At 37.8% G+C, this 16281-nt stretch overlaps 1 protein-coding gene across 11 annotated transcripts in view; it reads right to left on the bottom strand.

The window, feature by feature from the left end:
- Window positions 1-10221: 10221 nt before the first annotated feature.
- Window positions 10222-16281, bottom strand: part of AGFG1 (ArfGAP with FG repeats 1) — a 69175-nt gene continuing 63115 nt past the window's right edge. For 6 of the 11 annotated variants that reach the window (XM_080670501.1, XM_080670505.1, XM_080670507.1 and 3 more), the window contains 3 exons: window positions 15249-15407; window positions 13162-13253; window positions 10222-12609 (listed from right to left, as the gene is read on the bottom strand). In XM_080670501.1, the coding sequence (XP_080526627.1) occupies window positions 12550-12609; window positions 13162-13253; window positions 15249-15407 (311 nt within the window). In that variant the 3' untranslated portion in view covers window positions 10222-12549. The remainder of the gene's footprint in view (window positions 12610-13161; window positions 13254-15248; window positions 15408-16281) is intronic. The other 5 variants (XM_080670504.1, XM_080670506.1, XM_080670509.1 and 2 more) reach the window with 1 other exon arrangement.

The raw sequence follows: 16281 nt of genomic DNA, 5'->3' as shown, positions 1-16281 counted from the left end.
ACATAACCAGTGATGATGAGGCTGCTCAGCACAACGTCACTTGAGCAAGTGGGTAACATTTGGCAAGTGGCTGATGGCAAAGCCATCCGGCAAGGGAGGCCGTGGATGCACCCGGAAGCAGGGCAGCCACCTCCCCACTGGGTAATGAGTCATAGGACCCAATTTTATCACCCCAGGAAGTGAGTCAAGGAATTCAATTTAGGATGACATATGCATTTCATTCATTTGGTTAAATTACCCAAAAGAAAGAAAGAAAGTGCCTACAACTTGCCAGCACTGGTTTAATGTCAGGGATTTGGATGAAGTCTCCATAGCCCAGTAGGGGAGAGGAATTATTGGGATAACTTAATCATGCACAGTCCTTTTATCTTATTTTTGCATTTTAAATTATCATTCACATACCATAGGATTTACCTTTTTGAAGTGTACAATTCAGTGGGTTTCAGCATGTTTACAAAACTCACTATTTAATTCTAGAACATTTTTATTGCCTCCAAAAGAAACCCTGTATCTATTAATGGTCATTTCCTATTCCTCCTCACCACCATCCCCATCCCTCCTCCCCACCCAGGCCCTGGAAACCATTAATCTACTTTGTCTCTGTGGATTTGCCTGTTTTGGACATTCCATACAAATGGAATTATATATGAGGCCTTTTATATCTGGCTTACTTAACTTAGCATAGTGTTTTCAAGGTTCATCCGTTACAGCATGAATCAGCACTTCATTCCTTTTTCATGGCTGAAAGTTATTCCACTGTATGGCTATACCACATTTTATTTATCCACTTACCAGCTAATGGATGGATGGTTGTTTCTACTTTCTGGCTATTGGGAATAATAGTATCAACATTGGCGTACAACTTTTTGTGTAGACATGTTATTTCTCTTGAGCATACACCTAGCAGTGGAATTGCTGGGTCACATGGTAACTCTACTAGTATGTTGAACTTTTTGAGCAACTGCTAAACTGTTTTCCAAAACAATTACATCATTTTCTTTTTTAAAATATATTTTTATTGATTTCAGAGAGGAAGGGAGAGGGAGAGATAGAAACATCAATGATGACAAAGAATCATTGATTGGCTGCCTCCTGCATGGCTCACACTGGGGACTGAGACCACAACCCAGGCCTGCGCCCTGACCAGGAATAGAACCGACCTCCTGACTCATAAGTTGACGCTCAACCACTGAGCCACGCCAGTCAGGCTGCACAATTTTCAATTCCCACCAGCAGTGTGTGAAGGTTCCAATTTCTCCACATCCTCTCTAACACTTGCTATTGTCCATCTTTATTAGAGCCATCTCAGTAGGTACTTTAAAGCTGACATCATGCTACGCTGCAAGAGATTACAGTACTTGCTGTTGTTTGGGCTTCAGAGATAGCTTCATATCCTCAACTTCTAAATTTCCATGTCGACACAGAACTCCCTCTGGTATTATTAACAACATTCAGCCAAAGTTAAAAAATGTTATCAGCCCTGAATATTTATATATAAAAACTAAACCACAGAAACACTATGAGAATATACAGGTAAATATTATATAACATCAGGTTGGTTAAGGTTTTGAGCATAAATTCAAAGTTAAAAATTATAGAAAAGATTGTACCCAGCTGGTGTGGGTCAGTGGTTGATGTTTGAGTATAGTCCAGGCACATGCCCGGGTTGCAGGATTGATCCCCAGTAGGGAGCGTGCAGGAGGCAGCCAATCAATGATTCTCTCATCATTGATGTTTCTCTCTCTCTCTCCCTTCCTCTCTAAAATCAATAAAGAAAATATTTTTTTTAAAAAAATATAGAAAAGATGGATAGATTTGACTCTATAAAAACACAGAACTTCTATACATAAAAAAATAGGAGAAATATTTGCTAAATACATCAGTGATTTTACTTAATGTCAATATACAAAAAGTTCTAACAAAACAATTTTTAAAAGATGAGCATTCCAGAAAAGAGGTCTCTTCCTCGAGGGTGCCTCTGTAATTTCAAAACAATACAGAATGTGATGAACAAAAATATAAATTTAGGTGATCCCATTACTATGTCTACATTAACCTTTAAAACAATTATAAGTGAAAAAATGTAACTAGTAAAACATGGGGAAAACCAACCTCAGCAGTAATGGAAAGAAAAGATGATGCATTATTTAATCTCCCTTAAATTAGCACTTATTAAAAATAATTCCCAGAGATTTCTGACAACCAGACATTGAGGTAAAAATGGCCCATCTGCCTTTTTGTTATTTGTAAAAAATTAAAGCAATCCCTGTAAAAATAGCAATTTAGTTGACAGGACAAAATTTTAATGCTTATAAGCCAATAGTGTGACTTTATAATTTATTCCAAGATATAATACAAATAAAAGGTTATACACAGCAAGGTATTCAATTAATGTTATTTAAATTATGAAAAAATGATAAATGACCAGGAAGACTACAGAGCAATATAGAAAATGTTTGAGATATACACTATTCACTCAGCAATTCCATTTCTCAGACATGACGCCAAACCGTACATGTGCAAAAGTATAGGCAACATTTCCGATGCTGAAAAATTGGAACCCCACCTAATAAAACATCACTGAAGAGAATGGAAATCTATATTTGAAAGTAAAACCCATGATATATTGAGTAAAAGGTTACAAAATAGGAAGCATGATTCCATTCTGTAAGAGGTCCTTATGTTAACTATACGTGGAACACAACCCAGTATTTATATCTGCACAGGATTTGTTTTTTAAAATATCTTCGCTACTTTCAGATTCTTTCCAAGCATATACTATTTTCACAATCAGAAATATGTTTCCATTTTGGAAAATTATATGGCAAAAATACAACATTAAAAACTGGCTATGCTTGAGATGCAAAACTTCCTATGAGCAAAAATACAGTAGGGTCCTCGGATTACATCAGAGATCTATTCCTACAGCGCGACGTAACTCGATTTTCGCCGTAAGTCGGAACCCACCTACATAAGTACCTACGTCACTCACAAGGAGCACATACACAGCAGTAATGAAGTGAAAGAGTAAAAAAAAAAATTAAAAGAAATATAACAATTCCTGACCTTTACTTGTGGTAAATAAATAATAAAAAAAACATAAAGCACATATTGTACATACATCAAAATGACAGAACTTTTTTTTTTTAAATAAATGCGAGATGGCCACTTAACCACGAAATGATATACGTCAAGTCTGACATAACCTGAGGACTGTCTGTATGGAGAAAAAACAAAATTAGACAATTTCAGATAGAAAGGCTGTGAGTAGTATTTTAACTTCTATTAATGATGGTGAAACAAGTTTTTTAAACCCAAACTCTGCTGGAACCAGGAGCTTCAAAGTACTAATCTTCTATAATAAAAGGGTAATATGCTAATTAGACCAGACATCTTCTGGATGTCATTCCGGACGTCCTTCCTGATGAAGGTGGGGCCAGAGGGAAGTCAGCTGGGAATCGGGTGCCTGTGGGGGGCTTGAGGGAAGCCAACTCGGGTCCTGGGTGCCAGAGGGAAGCCGGTGCCCGCAGCTGGGGGAAGGAAGGCTTACTCTTGCACAAATTTTCATGCATCAGGCCTCTATTACAATATAAATGAGAGAACTTCAAAGTCAGCAATAAGTCTACTCGCCATTGGCTGAATAATCTTGGCCAAGTAAACAACTAAATGTCCATTTTCCTGTGACAAATACTGCCTAGAAGCAGTAGTGTAGTGTTGTAGCCATTAAATGACATCAATTGTATGAAGTGCTCCTGCATTAAGACTGATCTTCATAAATCTTGGCACATTAATACAACTTCCAAGACATACATTGCTGACTAAAAGTGTCTCATTCTTCCTCCAACTACTCAGAAAGTTCTCTGGTTCCGGATTCGTAGACTTCATGTGCTAAGATATCTTTTCTATTAATAATTAATTAGGGCTGATATTATTCCTCATAAACAAATTACTCCAGGAAGCAAACCCTGTCCTTGACTAATGATAAATACATTTAGAGAAACTCTCTGAACTTTAATCTTGTAAAGAATGAAAAGAAGTTTTTCATTTCTACCCGAGTCTTTTCTAAGGCAAAGAGAACTAATTTTGAAGAAATAATGAATGGAGAGAAACCAAGATGGCAGCATAGGTAAGCACCTAAACTGCTGCCTCGCACAACAATTTCAAAACTACAACTAAAAGACAGAAAGGACACCATCCAGAACCACAGGAAAGCTGGCTGAGGGTAATATGCTAAAATCCTACTAGAAGGAAAGAGAAAAGCTCACAGAGAATTGGAGGTACGGCAAAGGGTCTTTGTGCCCGCAGAGAGGAAGGGCGGCTGAGAGCCTGGCTGACTTTCTCTGGTGGAAGGGGGAAGGAAGCCCCTGACTGCACTGAACCCGTTCTGACTGCACTGAACCCCAGTCCCGGGCGAAACCCCGTGGACCCAGGCTCATACAGGGGGAGTCTGGACTGTCAGGTAGAGAGAAAGGCACCCGGAGACTCGGAGACCCGGGGGAGCCCCGGCGGGCAGGGGTCTGAAGGCGCGCGCACCAGTGTGCACAAAGGCTGCAGAGGTTGCCACAGGCTTTCCCTAGCAGAATGGAGTCAGAAGCACCTGACTGCACTGAACCCCAGTTCCAGGCGAGCCCCTGGGGACCCACGCTCTTATGGGGGGAATCTGGACTCTCAGGCGGAGACTCGGGAGCCGGGGAAGGCAGAGGTCTGGAGGTGTGCATGCGCAAGGGCAAGGCTGACTGGAAGCCAAGGCTGATGCTCCGCCCTCAGACTCCACCCCATCCAAGCTGAGCACAGAGGCTATTGCAATTTGGCAAGTCTAATCCTATAAGGCTGTCTCCAGCACTGAACTTCTCCCAGCGTAGACACAGCTGATCCTTATAGCCAACTGGCCTGGAGGTCAATTCCTCCCAGTGATAACAACAATAATCAAAACTTAATTACAATAAGGCTGTACACACAGTCCACAAAGGGGTGCACCAAGATTGTCCACCTCAGGTTAACTGGGGAGGCCGACCCACTGGGCCGTATAGGAAACCTAGCACACAAATCTACTCTACCAACTCAGTGAAACAGTGAAAATGTGGCGTCAAAAAAACAGATCACAAACGAAAGAAATGGAGGAAAACAAACGACTGGATATAGAATTCAAAACCACGGTTATAAGGCTTTTCAAAAATATCCTAGAAAAGGCCAATAATATAACAAGACCCTCGAAGATATGAAAAAGGACCAACTAGAAATTAAACATACACTGACTGAAATAAAAAATATTATACAGAGACCCAAAAACAGACTAGAGGAACACAAGAATCAAGTCAAAGAATTGAAATACAAAGAAGCAAAAAACACTCAACTGAAAAAGCAAAAAGAAAAAAAAAATCCAAAAAGTTGAAGATAGTGTAAGAAGCCTCTGGGACAACTTCAAGCATACCAACATCAGAATTATGGGGGTGCCAGAAGAAGAGAGCGAGCAAGATACTGAAAACCTATTTGAAGAAATAATGACCGAAAACTTCCCCCACCTGGTGAAAGAAATAGACTTACAAGTCCAGGAAGCACACAGAACCCCAAACAAAAGGAATCCAAAGAGGACCACACCAAGACACATCATAATTAAAATGCCAAGAGCAAAAGACAAAGAGAGAATCTTAAAAGCAGCAAGAGAAAAACAGTTAATTACCTACAAGGGAGCACCCATACGACTGTCAGCTGACTTCTCAACAGAAACTATGCAGGCCAGACAGGAGTGGCAAGAAATTTTCAATGTGATGAATAGCAAGAACCTACAACCACGATTACTCTACCCAGCAAAGCTATTGTTCAGAATGGAAGGGTAGATAAAGAGCTTCACAGATAAGAAAAAGCTAAAGGAGTTCATCACCACCAAACCAGTATTATATGAAATGCTGAAAGGTATTCTTAAAGAAGAGGAAGAAGAAAAAAGTAAAGACAAAAATTATGAACAACAAATACATATCTATCAACAAGTGAACCTAAAAATCAAGTGAATTAAAAACCTGAGGAACAGAATAATCTGGTGAATATAATAGAATCAGGGGCATAGAAAGGGAGTGGACTGATAATTCTCAGGGGGAAAGGGGTATGGGGGGTTCAGGAAGAGACTGGACAAAAATCATACACCTATGGATGAGGACAGTGCGGGGGAGGTTAAGGGCAGAAGGTGGAGTGGAAACCGGGTGGAGGGGAGCTATGGGGGGAAAAAGGAGAAACAATTGTAATAATCTGAATAAAGATTTATTTAAAAAAAAAAAGAATGAATAAATACTGTGCAAATATTTTGGCACAGTAAATTTGTATTTTTCTTCTTAAAAATATGGTATATTCTGCCTGGCCCTATCTGGCTCAGTGGTTGAGTGTCAACCCAAGAACCAGGTGGTCATGGTTCAATTCTCGGTCAGGACACACGCCCGTGGTTTCGGGCTTGATGCCCAGTGTGGGGTGTACAGGAGGCAGCTGATTAATGAGTCTCATCATTGATGTTTCTCTCTCCCTTCCTCTCTCTGAAATCAATTAAAAATGTTTTTTAAAAAATGATATATTCTAAGATAACATAGATAAGGCACAATACCAACAAGTAGTAAGCAGAGCCCCAATCTGGACATTTAGAAACTCCGAGAGTCATGGGTAGGAGCAATGGCAAAATCAACATGCAAAACAGATGTGACTAAATGCCAAAAAGCATAGAATTTTTCCAAATATTTTAAGGTACTTGATTTGAAAGATTTTTTTTCTTCTTCAGATGAAACAATTTTCTAAGTGGAAGTGCAAGTTCATACTTAAACAGCTGGTGAGCCTCAAAATAGAATATCTATTTTATTGAGTTTCCCATCAGGCAGAATCAAGACTAATCTTCATATATGTTATACATAAAGATATTTACATTGTAACAATGTTTTTAGTACAAAAAAATCTATAAACAAATGTTCTTCAAAAGGAACATCCACATAATGAAATCTTGGAGCCATTAAAATAATGAGTTAGAAATGGATGTGATAATACAGATAGATAACCAACTTAAAAAGAATCAACATACAAAACTATACATCTAAAGTAAGGGGGGATGAGAGGCATATATATGTATACATCAGTATTAAATAACATTTCTGAAAGACTATACAAGACAAAATATTCCTCGGGGGTATGGGAATAAGATCACAGGAAGGAGACACTTTACTTCATACCCACTGTATATTGCATGATTTTTAAAAATCGTAAGCATGTATTATTTTAATATTATTAAAAAAACTTAAAGTATTTAAAAAGCCTGACTGTACCCCTGGTCTTCTATGAAACAATTTACAATCCTTTGCTGCCTTTTACTTAATGACATTTAGTGAAAATTAGAAGGCTCTTTGGTGTCTGCTTCCTCTGTCCCTCAAGATTGAGGGGAAATGTTGAGAATTTAGTTTAAATATTGCTTAAATTATAACTTGGGTAACATCTACTCAAAATTCCAAAGAACCAATTAAAAAAAACAAACAACCCAATGGGCACTTAAATTCCCAACTGAAGTATTTTACACCAAAGATCACTTTTCCTTTACATGAAATCCTGAATATCCTTTTGTCATTCAACTACAAAGTTCTGTGAGTTGGACAAGCAGATTTCAAAAATTCATTTAAAGATATGTTTGAAAGAAAAGATACTGTTGGCAAAAGCCTTCACTGCAAAATATCATAAATTCAACTACTACAGGACTGGCCCCAAAATCAGAAGAAGAGGAAGCATAAGAGCCCTTTTATGTCAAGTTGGATTTGCAATTGAATGGCCTTAAAATTCATTCGAATGTTTGAGGCTAAGAAAGCTGGGAGTGGTAGGTTGGTGGACAACTTAAGAGCACATCTTTCCTTAAAACTATTCAAATTCCAAGTTTTTAAAATACTGTTGAACAAAACACAAATGTAGACAGAATTCAGAGTATATGCCATGAATGTACAACCCCTGCAGCACAATAACTGGACTTTTAAAAACCAAGGTTTCACAATACTTACTTTCAGATTAAATAACTCAGACCCAGTTTACTTCTAGAAATGAATTAGTGTTCAAATCTTGCTGAACAATACAAGACTCTTCAAATATTGGATATAATCAGCAAATAAACAATAAATTTAATGAATGAGTTGTCAAATTATATGTCAGTGTGTGCTAGTGCTGGCTTGCAAAAGCTTAGGAGAGCTGCTAGTATGCTACCTCTTTCTAACTCCAAGTTTAATACCAGACTGGTAGGTGAAATCAGCCATGGTGACAATATTTATACCACAAGTATCAATCAGTCAACACTACAAAACAGGGCACTTTCCCATCAGAAGCAGTTGCTAAATATTCACCAGTACAACATTCAATTACATCTTGGCCATATATTTGCTTGTCCAAATACATCACATAAAATTTTTATTGACATTATGACATTTTAAAAGATGCAAAGAAAATTTTAACTAATGAGGATGCATTCAATGCAATCGGCTAACTTAATACAAATGTGAGGAACATACTTTACAAATTTAAAAACTGGGGAACCAACTATAAATAAAGTTGTTTCACAAATTGTGGTACTTTAAAGATCTCTTTAATTTAAAACATGCTCCACTAATTACCCTATTAATTTACTTGTAAAGTTTAAATAAGCCCCTAAAGAATAAACTGTACTGATTTTATCAACTTATAAATGGAACCCAAATTAAATTAAGTTTTATTAGATATATAGGATATGCAAACCCTCTCAGGATTGGGAAATATTTTTAAAAATCTTACACATAAGCATGATAGCACTTTTTAAAATGTATTTTCTTGATTTCAGAGAGGGAGAGGGAGAGACAGAAACATCAATGAGAGAATCATTGATCGGCTGCCTCCTGCATGCCTCCTACTGGGGATTGAGCCTGCAACTGGGTATGTGCCCTGACTGGGATTCAAACAGGAGTGAACTCTTGCCCTAACTGGTTTGGCTCAGTGGATAGAGGATTGGCCTGCGGACTCAAGAGTCCCAGGTTCGATTCCCATCAAGGGCACGTACCTTGGTTGTGGGCACATACCCAGTAGGGAGTATGCAGGAGGCAGCTGATCCATGTTTTTCTCTCTCATCGATGTTTCTAACTCTCTATCCCTCTCCCTTCCTCTCTGTAAAAAATCAATAAAATATATATTTTCTAAAAAAGTAGTGAACTCCTGATGCTCAATCACTGAGCAACACTGGCTGCTGGGCTTAACATTTGCAACTTCAACAGGAATTTTCATTTTTCCCACCAACTAAGTAAAAAAAACCCCAAACATAGACGTTCAGGGAGTGCTATGCTTTCAACTAAATGCTGTTGTTCCAAAAATATACACATTTAAAGTGTAGTGCAGTGGTTTTCAAAGTGTGGTGTGAGGACCCTTGAGGGTCCCCAAAACACAAGATCCAAACTATTTCCATAACAGTACCAAAATGTTGTATCTCTGCTTCACCCATGATCTTGCAAGTTCACAGAGGAGTTTTCCAGCATCCACATGCCATATGATAGAAAAAGAATCACAATGAGACTCCGCTGCGTCTCTTGGTCCAGATATTTAAAAGATGAGCAAAACAGAATGTTCTCATTAACTGTTTTTGGATAACACTTATTTTTATAAAAATGGTATTTATGTTAACATGTAATGGATTTATTATTGTTATATTTAAATAAACATAGTTCTTAAATGACTTAGTATTAATTTCTAATACAGTAAATTCTGACCAACAGAATTTATATAAACAAAAGCTCTTTGGTCTTGAGACCCAGTTTCTCAAAACTGTTGGGAAAATGGTAGAAAAGCATCCATTTTACCAATTTCCAAGAACTGTATGTAGCAAAGACAATGTGCACTGGGGGAAGGGACAACTCAGAGGTAAACCACTGATATGTTCCTTCAAATTTAGAGGAATTACTTGAACAAAGAAAGTAATTATCTCTATTTTGCACAAAAATGAAAATACAGCATGCCTTTAAACATAACAAAGTTCGCCACCCTAAAAGAAAAGAAAATTTTCTTTCCTGAGTAAAGATAGGAGAGAAGATCTAAATTCAACCAGGAAGCCAGGAAACAAGGTCTTCAGCCTTGTCACCTGGAGAATTTTCTCCTCTTCAGTACTCTGTGCTCCCTCCATGAAAAAGGGGCTGGAGGGAGATCCCACAAATGTAGAGACAATGCTGGTGGTCTATTGAAAACCAGATGCAAATCTGAATAGGGAAGTCTAACTGAAGTTGATTTAAATCCACTATAAATCTGGACCACTTCTTAAACTAAGTATTTAATTTTATAAGCATTCATTTCAAGTAAGTCATTAAGAGTTCCCATTTAATTACAAAATTCAGAATTTACTCAGAAGAAATAGTCTTTAAAATTATTTTCATAATAACTGTTTAATTTACTTATTTCTTAGATGGAAAGCTGGAAGGTTATTTGGGTAATGCCTACAATTATATAACTTTATACATGTGGATTGATTGGGACCCAATACAATCTAAAACAGAGACATTCAAAGACATTTCTTTAGTGTTCCCTCCATGAAAAGAGGGTGGAGGGAGACCCCACAAATGTAGAGACATTTCAAGTATACACCAACACACACCACAACCGTTGCAGCATTCATTTAATTCTAAAAGAAGAGGCATACTGCTCAGAAAAGGGGCAGAGATCTCCCAGTCTTCTTATCAAATGGGTCAGGTAAACCACACATTCAGCTAGATATGCAACAAACAGCAATGTTTTAACAAGTCTAAAACACTACACAGGTTGAGTATAGTAGGATAACTCATGTAGCCACCACTGAAAAAGGTATTCAACATGAATAAAATGTTTGAGGAAACAGATGTTCACCTCTTTTAATACCAAAGCTTTTTAAAAAATGTCTAATCATTGTAAGATAAAATGTTATAAACACATGCTACCCATTTGTATATGTAATTTCAGCTTTTCTTGATGACAGAGAGTCAGCGAAATAGACAATTATTAGAAGATGATGTGATTTAGTGATCTAAGCTGGGCTGGCTGCCCCTACACTAAAAAGTCTTCAAGAGTATACTCTTCATAGTTTTTTTTCTATCTCCTTCCTTTTGAGCAACAACCTCTGAACTGCTAATTTGTTATGGGCTGGGAAACCAAATAATCAGTAAAGAGTTCATGACTTAAGTAGGTTGCTCAAAGGCACTAAAAAAAAAAAAAGCTGATTCCAAGTTTCCCAGTTGTGTTGTTTTGATGAGACTGCCAGATTATCTCTGGATGAACGAGGCATTGCTGCACATAAATATTTAAACAAGTTCATTTGAATATTAACAAAAAGATATAACTAAACATTAGTATCATTGCCCTTTTAAACAAAGTATTCTATAACTTCAAGGTAACACTGGGTTCCAGTTTCTTTACCCCCGCAGAGATGAACATAAACAAATGTCCTATTAATAATATCAGTTTGTCTAAACAGAAAACAAATCTGAGGTGCAATCATGTCACAGTTAATGCATGTCTGCTTCCAATACATTCAAAGACAGTATTTTTAAAATCAATATTTAAAATAGGCCTTTTGAAGTCTGAGAATTCAAGATACTTTAAAAAATTTGTAAATACACATACATGCAAATTCTTCATATTTACAAATTTCACAAAATTAAGAAGTTGCAAAGAAATTAGAAGGATTATGGTGAATCTGACAAGCTACATGTAAATGCTTTACCACTGACATATTCCTGAATATAGCAGTCATAGTAGTTTTAATACATTTTCTACATGGCCTTTTTATAAAATTTTCTCTTTTAGACATAAAAGTTAGACACTAGAAGTCTTCTGAAATCCTAATTTAAGAATTCAAGATGTTCTCAATTCACTACTCACATTTAAGGCCACTTTGGTAAAGGCATTGCAGCAAGAACACAAAAACAATAGCATATTTTCTAATATTTATTTTTTTCACCTGCAAACTGTAGCAAAACATGATCAGCTTTATTATGCAGACAGGTATCCTTCTACATTTTTTAAGAATTTAGGCATGTATAAATAGAAGAGCTCTTTAGGAGGGAAAAATTCAAGACTGAATAAAACCTTCCAATTCTGACTTTGTAACTTTCCAGTGGCAATGGTTAAAATGATTTCAGGTCATTCATTCCAAGGTACATGACAGCACCTTAAAAGTGGCTGATCTATTTCCCCAGTAACATTTTCCACATAACAATGTGTTAAAAGTTACAAATACTGATATGCACAAATAGCTAATTTCTAAGAAAAATATGTACAGTACTGCAGCATAATGAATGTGGTATCTGCAATAACTTAATATTAGCCAATTTTTAATATACATGATACCGCTACCTTTTTCTGCCAATTCACAGGTTAAAAGTTGTTACTGGAGCCCTCTGTTTTGCACATATTACCGTGTGTTTAATACACAATGCAGGCTTTTTAAAGACTTCTCTTGTGTTTAAAGCTAAGATCAGTGAAACAAGACAACAGTGCAAGAGGCGGAGAGATGTAATGTGACCATGTAAAAGTTCTTTCCAGTAAAATGTCTATATAAGGCTATAAGAAAGGATTGGTTGATGAGCTTCCTGTTGGAAATTGTCCTGTCGGTGCACCAGTCTAAAGGAAAACATAAAACAAAATAAACAAACAGACAAAAGTGGTGTGTGATGAAAATACTAAAGAGTATTTAGATTAGGTTTAATTATTGGCAATCACATTTATTACTGTTATTAGCAACATACTGTAATAAAATGATTAGGTATTAGGCACTGAGTTGTGCCTTTTATATAATTATTTCATGTAATTCTCAAAATGGACTTGACTCTAAAAAAAATGCATTTATGATTCAAACTAAATCTGACTCCAAGACCCCTTTCCACAATGTTTATGACATTTACAGCTGCTCATAAAGTGTTCCTTTTGCAAGAAAGCAGACAAATTTCATGTTATAAAATAGCTTATTTACTGTCAATTCTTTGATTTCAACTGATTAATGTTGTTTTTTGAGTCACAAAGGAATCTTGCATAGTGGCTCCCTCAGTGTACCCTCCCGCAATGTCTTATCAGTACAGTAGCAAACAGCATCCAGGAGGAGACACATCCTGCTTTTCCTAATTTGAAAATAACACGCAACAACTTACAAAGTGCTTAAAATTGCACCTCACTTACCATAAAAGGATTACTAGATACTCCAGCAGCTGCAACTTGACCAAAAGGGGTTACCATTGGCTTTGTTTGTCCAAATGCTGCAAAACCTGCACCTTGTAAAAACAGAACCAATTATAACCCATTCCACCTTTGAGAGACAATCTGATGTTTATAAAGCCAATGCATTTCAGAGAAACTCCTACCAGAGCAACAATAAAATATCAATGTTAAATTGTTAAGTCTTATGCTCTTTCAAAACCAGAAATAAACTTCCTGTGGCATGTCTTAAAGAGCTTTTATATAGTCCCCAGAAATAGTTAATTCCAATTTGTCTCAGGTACGTAAACTACTGACATTCAAAGGACTTAATAAATAGATGAGCACTGGTGGTGACTATTTGAGAGGGGCTATAGGACCACACAACAGTTTCTATGTGAACATGATAGTATTCCTTAGGAAACATTTCATCATTATGGCTGTCACAGACCCTATTTCCAAATTTTTAGTTAAGCACGACTTTAGAAAGGAATATCCATAATTTTAGGATAATCTTCAAATCTATGGAATTCAAACTTTAGGCATAAACAAAATAAGGGGTAGGAGGGAGCGGGGGGGGGGGGGGGGGGGGAAGAACCACACAAACTAGTCTCTAGTGAATCTTCCTGAAAACAAGTAAAAATTTCTAACCATAATATATATTTGTTGCCTATTATTCTATGGCACCACCATCAACCAAAAAAACCTTAAACAAAATGGCACAGTTTTCTGATGCAAAACAAAAACACTCAGAGATCAACCAAAGGACTTGTATGCTTGCATATGAGCATAACCAATGGACACAGACCAGGGCGGGGGGGGCGGGGGGGTTGGGTGGGTGAGAACGGGATTTGGGTGGCCGGGGAGAGGTCAATGGGGGAAAAGGAGACTTATGTAATACATTAAACAATAAAGAATTTAAAAACAAAAACACTCTAGCCCAGCTGGCGTGGCTCAGTTGTTGACCATCAACCTCTGAACCAGGAGGTCATGGTTCAATTCCTGGTCAGGGCACAAGCCTGGGGTGCAGGCTTGATCCCCAGTGTGGAGGTGCAGGAGGCAGCCAATCAATGATCTTCTCTCATCATTAATGTTTCTATCTCTCTCTTCCTCTCCCGTCCTCTCTGAAATCAATAAAAATATTAAAACAACAACAACAACAAAAACAAAAAACACTCTAGCCCTAGCCAGTCTGGCTCAGTGGATAGAGCGTCGGCCTGCGGAATGAAGGGTCCCAGGTTCAATTCCAGCCAAGGGCACATGCCCAGATTGTGGGCTCCATCTCCAGTTAGGAGAGTGCAGGAGGTAGCTGATCAATGATTCCCTCCCATCATTGATGCTTCTATCTCTCTCTCGCTCTCCCTTCTCTGAAATCAATAAAAATATATTTAAAACAAAAACAAAAAACACTCTATGTCCTTAAAGTTTCTTTTTAAAATCAAGAGATGTATTAGAACATAGATAAAAGAATAAGAAAGACACTGGGGACTCTTTAGAGTCTCTGATTTCTCCTGCATCGATAATCTAGTCACAAAAACTTACTAATTTAGTCATTTTTCTGAGGCCCAAATACACATTCAGTAGACCACACTACAGCGTTCTTCGGTTAAGTTCTTTTGTCCAAACACATAACATTATGACATACTAGAGGCCCAGTGCACGAATTCATGCACCAGTGGGGTCCCTCAGCCTGGCCTGCAGGATAGGGCCGAAAACAGCTCTCCAACATCCCCTGAGGGGTCCCAGATTGCGAGATGGTGCAGGCCAGGCCAAGGGACCCCACCAGTGCACGACTGGGGCTGGGGAGGGCCATGGGAGGGCTCCAGGGCGTGTCTGGCCCGTCTCACTCAGTCCCGAATGGCCAGACCACAGGAGCAAGCTAATCTACCAGTCGGAGCGTCTGCCCCCTGGTGGTCAGTGCACATCATAGCAACTGGGCGATCGGTTGACTGTCCGCCCCCTGGCAGTCAGTGCACGTCATAGTGAGCGGTTGAGCAACCTTAGCATATTAGGCTTTTATTATATAGGACAAGAGACCTACAGGGGACTTACAAGTAAATGTCAGATCTTACCATTGGGCTGTTGAGAAAAAGCTGTCTGTTGAGGGAAAGCTGCTTGGGCTGGGAAGGCAGGCTGTTGGAAGCTGCCACTGAAGCTGGTGGGAAGACTATAGGGCGCAGGCGTCCCGAAGCCCGCAGGCATGCTCATGGATGCAGTGCCAAAGGTCGCCGCTGACAGGAGAAGAAAAGGGCTGATCACTTACATTTAAAAGGGCACATTTTGTTTTTCATATTCAACATTACAGCAGGGATATCATTTACCTTGAAAAATATTAAGATGTACATTAAAGGCATTCTAAATTTCAAAACAACAAAGTCAGTTAAGTTTTAGCACTGTACAGTATAACAACTTATAAAATTTTATTTTCCTAAAACCCAATAACCAGAATAAAACTAATGAAGAAAAATTTCTCAAAGTGTATTAATAAAATTCAACTCTAAACAGTAATCTACTTTTTAAAGCCCATCATCATGACAATTCACATGTATACATACTAGTATTTTTTTTCCATTTTGTTTTGCTATATATAGTAAAATAGCCAAATATTTAATTGTATCTATTGAACTGTGTACTATAACATAGTATGTGAATTCCTGGAAAAAATTTTAGAACCTGTGCAAAGTAGCTCACCAAAAATAACAAAACTTATAGGAGTTAGATGCAAGCCACGCAAAACCTATGCAGCTTTTTAACCAGAGCCAAATGAAGGAGGGGAATTTAATAAAAACAGGAATACAATTAAAAGGACATGTTACATTCCTAATAAATCAATTCCAAAAGAAATATATGGACTCCCACATTCCTTTTATGGATGGTAAATAAAGACTGCTCTGGATAAAGGGTTAAGGAAGGTTAGGACTGCTGAGTTATAAAAATTAGGGCAAAATGCACAAAGATGAAAAAGGACTTGAACTAACCATTATTAGAAGAGACAAAGCACACAGTATAAATGAACACTGTGTTCAAAACTGTGCTTCTCCACGGCTTGCCACGTCTAGCCATTATTAACTTTGTGGAACAGAGCAGTCACAGGTTGGGGAATCT

This window comes from Plecotus auritus (assembly GCF_963455305.1).
Source record: "Plecotus auritus genome assembly, chromosome: 5".
Classification (NCBI taxonomy): Eukaryota; Metazoa; Chordata; class Mammalia; order Chiroptera; family Vespertilionidae; genus Plecotus; species Plecotus auritus.
The sequence above is the reverse complement of the archived record's forward strand: the minus strand, read 5'-3'. Positions and strand labels throughout refer to the sequence as shown.